At 46.8% G+C, this 7,339-nt stretch overlaps 1 protein-coding gene across 1 annotated transcript; it reads right to left on the reverse strand.

Moving 5' to 3' along the window:
• Positions 1 to 2,975: 2,975 nt before the first annotated feature.
• Positions 2,976 to 3,653, reverse strand: LOC119282069 (protein LURP-one-related 11-like; the record flags this gene model as incomplete). Its single annotated transcript, XM_037562420.1, has 1 exon — positions 2,976 to 3,653. A coding segment is annotated over one exon (678 nt), but the record flags the coding sequence as incomplete, so codon positions are not given.
• Positions 3,654 to 7,339: the final 3,686 nt, after the last annotated feature.

Here is a 7,339-nt window from a genome sequence, read left to right on the forward strand (position 1 = left end):
CGTAGGGAAAAGTGCTTTCGTCGAAGACGACGTGACGTGAAACTATAACACGACGAGTTGTGAGATCGTAGCAGCGGTACCCCTTATGCTCGAGGGGATAGCCTAGGAAAACACAGCGAGTGGAGCATGGGGAGAGTTTGTGGTCGGTGGTGGCATATAAATTAGGAAAACAAAGTCAGCCAAACACGCGGAGATGGTCGTATGTAGGATGAACGCCATGAAGCATGTAGTGTGGGGTGTAGTTTTGAATGGCACGAGAGGGTCTCCGGTTGAGAAGGTAGGTGGCGGTATGAAGTGCTTCAACCCAAAACGGCGGGGTAAGATTGGCTTGGACAAGGAGACTGCGCACATTGTCGTTGGTGGTCCGAATAAGGCGCTCGGCTTTTCCGTTTTGGGGGGAAGTGTGGGGGCACGAGAAACGATAGACAATGCCATTCACAGAGAAGAAAGTGCGTAGGGAGGAGTTGATGAATTCGCCGCCATTATCGCATTGCAATGCCTTGATGATTACGTTGTATTGTGTACGAGCAAACGAGAAGAAGCATTGTAGGGTGGTGGAGGTGTCGGATTTGTGGCGTAGAGGAAATGTCCACGAGAAGTGGGAGTAATCATGAAGCACAACCAAATAATACTGATAGCCAGAAAAACTGACCACTTGAGAGGTCCACAAATCACAATGTATTAATTCAAATGATGCAAAGGTGCGACTACTAGAGGAAGGAAAGGAAAGGTGCGGTTGTTTTCCTAATTGACAAGCGGTACATGGAGAGTGCGCACGTTTATTACAAGGAGCAAGAAAATTAGTAGCCACTAATGAAGACAAAGTTTGTGGACTAGGGTGGCCGAGGCGACGATGCCACACATCGCCAGAGGAGATAGTGGTGGAGAGAGCAGCGCGCCAAGCCTGGTTATTGCAATAAAATGGATAGAGGTCGCTGGTACTAGCAGAGATCATGATGACTTTCCTGGTGCAAAGGTCCTTCACAAGAAAACCGAATGGGTAAAATTCTATAGAGCAAGAATTGTCTTTAGTAAATTGACGAACAGAAATAAGACTAGTAACGACAGTGGGAGAGAATAAAACATCACGTAGATGGAAGTTGTGGGGAGGGAGAGAGGTGGAGCCGGTGGCCTTAATAGGGAGATGAGTGCCATTGCCAACAACAATACTAGATAAATGACGCTTTAAACGAGAATTCGAGAAGGTGAGGTTACCAGGGTTGCCGGTGACATGGGAGGAAGCGCCGCTGTTGAGGTACCACTCATGAGAGGGGGCACCAGTGTTGGGGAAGCCTTGAGAGCGGTAGGCGACTTGCAGCATGGCAAGGTGATCCCATGATGGCTGTTGTGGGGGGATCGGCGCAGGGTAGGCGGGGAGCTGCATCGGGTAGGCATGCGCGTGGGATCCCGGGCGAGGACCTAGCACACCGGCGCTGTTGGGCAGGATCCAACCAGGACGCGAACCGGGCAGTGCCATGCCGTAGGGGCAAAGAGGCCCATGTACGGGCTGAACTGGGGCGCGTGGGGTTAGTGTTGCCGCCGCGCCCACCTTGGTCGCCACGCCCGCGGCCACGGCCGCGCCCACGATCTGCACCGTCTTGACGCGAACCGGAGCCCCGTCCTTGTTGTGGGCCGCCGCGATCTGGACCGCGCTCGGAGAAGCGGTCGCCGCGGTCACCCTGTCGTGCGCCAGATGGAGCGGCCTGACCAGAGGAACCCGTGGGAGGGGTAGCGCTACCATGGACAACGAGCAGCAGGGCACTCTCATCAGCAGAACACTGGGCTTGATTCTCCTCGGCGAGCTTGAGGCGAGAGAACACCGTCTCGAAGGGCGGCAGAGGCACCGTGTCCCCCAAGACCACACGGATGGTGTCGAGGCGCTTGTCAATGCCATGGAGGAATTGGGTGGTGAGGTCCACCTCAGTAACGGCATGGCCGATGTCGGCGAGCCCGGCGGTGAGGAGCTTCATGCGACGAGCGTACTCGGCGACGGAGAGATCCCCTTGCTTGAGGTTGCGGTACTGCCGGTTGAGCGTCATGTACCGAGCAGCCCGATTGGCGAGGAAGTAGTCGCGGATCCGAGACCAGAGCTCGTATGCGGAGGTGACGCCGACGACGTGATCAACAATGGGGTCAGCGAGGGTGGCATAGATCCAAAGGACAAGGTGGGCGTCCATCTCACAGGTGGCAGCATCGATGTTGGGTGGCAGAGGATGCTCGATGAAGTGGGTGATGCCGTACCGGATCAGGACCATGAGGAAGAATGACTTTCACTTGTGGTAGTTGTGGTCATCTGGATTGAGAAGGAATTTGATGTGGTTTTGGATGCTGTCACGATGGGTGTTGGGAGGAGGTGGCGGAGGGAGACGGCGGTGGTGCAGTGGAGGAGAAGAGAGGGGCGAGGTGCCGCCGAAGATGAACGGCGAGGAGGCAGGGGAGGTGCCGCCTGAGTCGGAGAGGGAACCCGGCGAGGTCGCAGCGCTAGAGGCCGAGGACGTGGCGGCGAGAGTGGCCGCGGAGGAGGAGGAGTCAACGGCTGGACGATGGAAATCTGATTCACACTTATTGCATCGTTACACAAGCGTACAAGATATACACGAGTCAGCCCGCGGGAAGCGGCACGCAGGCCTGGGCTCTCGTTAGATCCTAAAATCTATGAAGGTTACATACAAACGTGTATACAAGTGTACATGAGTTACATGACATATTAAGAAATAGTTCTAATAGATTAAAAAATGAACACATCCAACTATTATACAATCGGTGAACAACCTTGTCTAAATTCATTTTGTTGAGATTATGATATTGAAAACCCTTTGAGAAGGGGTAAAAACCTACACCAAAAAGAGTGACCATGTCCACAATTTGGGCAAAAACTTCCAAAATTGTTTGTCTGGAAAATATTAGTCATATGAACCGCCTACGGGTACTCTCATCATGTACTACGTTCCTAGCTTAGCCATTTAAGGCATTCATCACAAGGAGCGGTTGACGAGGCCACGCACGACGACCAAACCCAGGAAGAGCAGCTGATCCGCCTCCGGCGCAACCGTCAGTGTCAGCACGTCCTCCCCGAGCACCACCCCAGCCGGCGTCTGCTTCCGTGCGACCTCCGCCACCACCGTGCCATCCACGCCGCGTACTCTGTACTCCGACTTGCGGGCAGAACACCCGTCGATCGTGTAGCACGTCCCGGCGGCGCCGTGTATCGCCACGGCGGCTCCACCCCTCTCGGCCTGCCGCACGCTGAACCACGGTGTGGCCTCCTCCTCCTGGCCGCCGTTGTGGCCGCACCGGCAGACCTCCCACCTCCTGAACATGCCGAAGCCCTTGCGCCTGATCCTGATGAGGGCGTTCCCCTCGCGGTCCATGAAGAAGACCTCGCGTCCGCCCCTGCAGCCGTAGTTGTCGACGCGGAAGGCGACGGCACCGTCGGGGCCGTACACCGTGCAGCCGTTGCCGTTGAAGACCAGCGACTTCATCCACACCGTGTATGCCTGTTGGCTCCGTTGATCACCGGAGGACGACGGTGAGGCCGCGGCAGCGAGGGGTGGATCTTGGCCATGGACGAGAGAGATTGCTCTGCTTTTACATCGCGAGCTCTGCCGTGGCGGTGTGGCTAGCCCGCTGCTCTGCTGTAACGCATGTCGCCGGTTCGAATCGAGCGCATGATTCAATTTTTGTTAGTTTTATTTACTTGTTCAAACCGACGCAAATTTGCAAACGAGTCCGAATCCGTGGTGGAAATTACGAACGAAAAAAAGCCTCTCGTAGGAGCCTTTTTCCCTGAAATAATTGGGCATTTATGTGATTATGCACAAAGCAAGGTAGTTTTCTACAAAAAAACTTGCCACGTCAGCACCCGACAGTCGGGCCTAATCAGTCAGTTTCTCTGTCGATACGTATAAACAACAGTTTTAGCCTCTTTTGCAACGCCTCGCCCCAAAATACTGACACGTAAAAATTACCAATCTTGATATCAATCTGCTTCCAATGCCCCAATTGTGGTACTTCTGTGCAATTTACTCTTTCCTAACACATGAAGCTTCAAACATGGATCCACTATCCAAGTCGCAATGTGTAGCATGTGCGATTACTTGGGCCTCGACGTCGATTATGGAGTGTCCTACGGATTTTTTCTATTTGGCGAGCATCTAATCTATAAAGCGGGTCAGGCAATCGTACGTATGCATAACGAGTCGATGATAGGTACTCCTTGTTGCATTGCACCTAATTAAGCTGCTAGCTAAAAAAGCTAACAAGGTTTAGCTAACGATCAATCTAATCGCCTTGTTGTGTTTGTTCCCTTTCTTTTTCTCTGATGTCACTCCACGCAGCGAGGGCCACGACCCACATCATGAACTAATATAATAGTTTTACAACACAACGGTTATCCACACATGGCAATTGACAGAGTAACAAAAAAATAAGCTTCGTTCATAGTTTTCCATGATCTAACTAGATTAGTGCGCATGAGTTCATTTCCTGCATACTAGCGGCAGTTTGTGATGATGACCTAATAAAATGGATATGGATGCCACGCATGCATGGTGCTGAATACATTTATTGGCTGATTAGCCCAACTGAGAAGAACAACGAAAAATGATGACCGGAGATGCAGTGTTAAACAAAGCAAAGGGCATTGCCACAAAATTGGGAGCCTTGTGCAGATCAGCAACTCTGCTAATAATGGACATAAACTATATCATTTGGACGGGAGACTTCTGAAGATAATTTTTATTTGTTAATCACAGAGTTAATCATTTGGATATAGCATACAAAAGCCGTTAGTACGTATGTGATACACTATTTTATTTTACAAGAGACGGACAGAGAGGGGTCGAAGGTGAGCTTGCTGACCGAATCGATGGGATTTCTCTGCAAGATATGTGGAAATAATAAACAGAATATGACACCTCATCGATTGAATCAGAATAGTGCTAGCACAAGTGTGCGACGTTAGTGACGTCCACGGAGAGCGCACGTTTATCATCAAAAAGCATTGTGCTTCGGACACTTGCTTGCCTGCAGAGTGTTTAGGATGAAAACATGCTCAACTAAAACACGATATTTGTTTGAAACAAGCTGGCAGATTTAAATGCTGTGGTCCTTCAGGTAGCACTCAGTAGAGAAAATTCCAAGGAAATTATGCTTAACCATAATATAAGGGGGCGTGTTTTCTCTTGAGTCAATTTTGTAAATAAGAATGTTATTTTTCCCGGTTTCTGGGAAACTGTCATGCAATGCAGGCATGAAAAATAATTTAAACTTCAATTTTGATATAGTACTACGTACCGTGTAAAGCTGTTTATGTTCTATGGAAGAAGAAAAGTGCCAAGCTTCTATATATGCCTCACATGTAAACAGGAAGAATTGTTTAATCTATTCTTCTTTCGGACTTAGGTTGGGAAAAGAATATAACAGTGAAGTGTCGAGCAGCTGATCTCTGGAACAAGACACGGACCAAGTCAGCAGTCACACACACCGTTTATTCGACGCCCTTTCCTACCTTCTAGAAGTCTCAGCTGTAGCGTATCGAATGCAGCACTGCTCACGTTTGAACAGATTCTCACCTCAACAAGAACGTGCACATGGAAGAGCATCATTCACTTATAGATGCTCCATCGGCAAGATACACCTGTACAGAGTGTACAATGTACTTGTGTAGCATCATCACTTTATAGAAGACAAGCAAATTAAGGAAGGGACGGTGCTAGTAGAGTATCTGATTCTGATCGATGCAGGTTAGCCATGTACTTAAACATAGTCTAGTCGAATCAACAGTTCAACACTTGTCAAAAATGTATCCCTAAAGAACTCATCCTTGACACACATATCTAACACGTATTATAGTTCACAAGCACGTTGCCATCAGCTGTCTAGACGTGTTTCCATAATTCTCCATGCATGTATAGAACTATAAATGAGAAACAAACTGCGTGCAGATCTGATTACTTTATTTTCTAAATATGAGAGTAGAGTATATTTTATTTTCCAACTAAGAAAAAAAAGGGGCGAGTGTTTGCTTAGCTATATCATAACTTGGTCAGTGTATATATTCTAAATTTCCACATGGACGATGCGCTTGCCTATGGTTCACTTGGGAATTGAGTCCGTTGAGTAAGAGATAACTATTTTCTTAGTTAATTTTAGACTGCCATCTGATTAAGAATTATTATTTTGCACTTGCAAGAATCTAGATGTCCCGATCGAATCGTTACTAGTGGCGACTTCAACAGATAGTTATTTATTATTTTCCTAGGAAATAACACAACAAATAGAATTTGTATTATTGGTGGTCCTCGCACATTAAAAGAAGTGTATACTTATGTAAGTAAATAATGTTACCCAAAAGTCCAATGCTTCACAATTTTTACATTGGTCGTCCATTATATATTTTCTCTAACTAGTATTACCATCCATATATATTAACACGTCTTCCAAAGGGTGGAAAATGAATCAAATCAGATAGCTCCAGGCCCAATTGGTTTGTATAAGTTACAAGATGAAAACGAGGTTGTGAGTGACATCCAAATGACGGAATTAAAATACTAACTCGGAAAAAAGGTACATAGACATATGCTACCGAAAGGTTCTTTCCAAAAGGATTGTATTTGAGCAGACTGAAACCATACATACCCATAGACATATGCTCCATTTTAGTCAATAAAAATCACCCTTTGTCGGAAAAAAAATCAATGACTACATGTGCGCCAAAGGTTGGACTAATTTGTAGTACTACTCTAGAAACACCTTGAGTCTTTCAAATTATTTTGTATGGGTCCATTAAGTTTTTTTTTTCATATGGAGCATTGGACTTTCTTATAGTATTGTTTGCTTATGCAAGCATGCACTTTTGGCCTAGAAAAAACAATGAACTTCTGGATGAGTGAGGGGGCACTAGGAAAATATTATCCAGTAGAATTTCAAAAGGTGAAGTTTTTTCTGTATTAAATAAGTCCAGTGCGTTTTTATATGACTAATTTCATTACGTCTAAATTAAACTTCCTACTGCCACTTTGTCTAATTTTGTCAGTTTGGCTATGTTTGTCGCTGCTTGAATTGTTGACCTTTTTTTATTAAAACTTTTTGGATCTCTTTCTGACATAAATTATGAAGTATATACGTAGATATCATCACAATGATGCAGAGGCCAGGTCAACCTCATTTTCAAAAAGAAAAAATATTATTGCTGCAGTCGAAGAAACACATCCAAATATTTATACAATCAGTGACTAACCTTGTATAAATTCATTGTGTTGAGATTTTGGTATGGAAAACCCTTTGAGAAAGGGTAAAAACATGCACCAAAAGAGTCACAATGTCTTCAGTTCGGGCA

The sequence above is a fragment of the Triticum dicoccoides genome, chromosome 3B (assembly GCF_002162155.2).
Source record: "Triticum dicoccoides isolate Atlit2015 ecotype Zavitan chromosome 3B, WEW_v2.0, whole genome shotgun sequence".
In the NCBI taxonomy this organism is placed as follows: Eukaryota; Viridiplantae; Streptophyta; class Magnoliopsida; order Poales; family Poaceae; genus Triticum; species Triticum dicoccoides.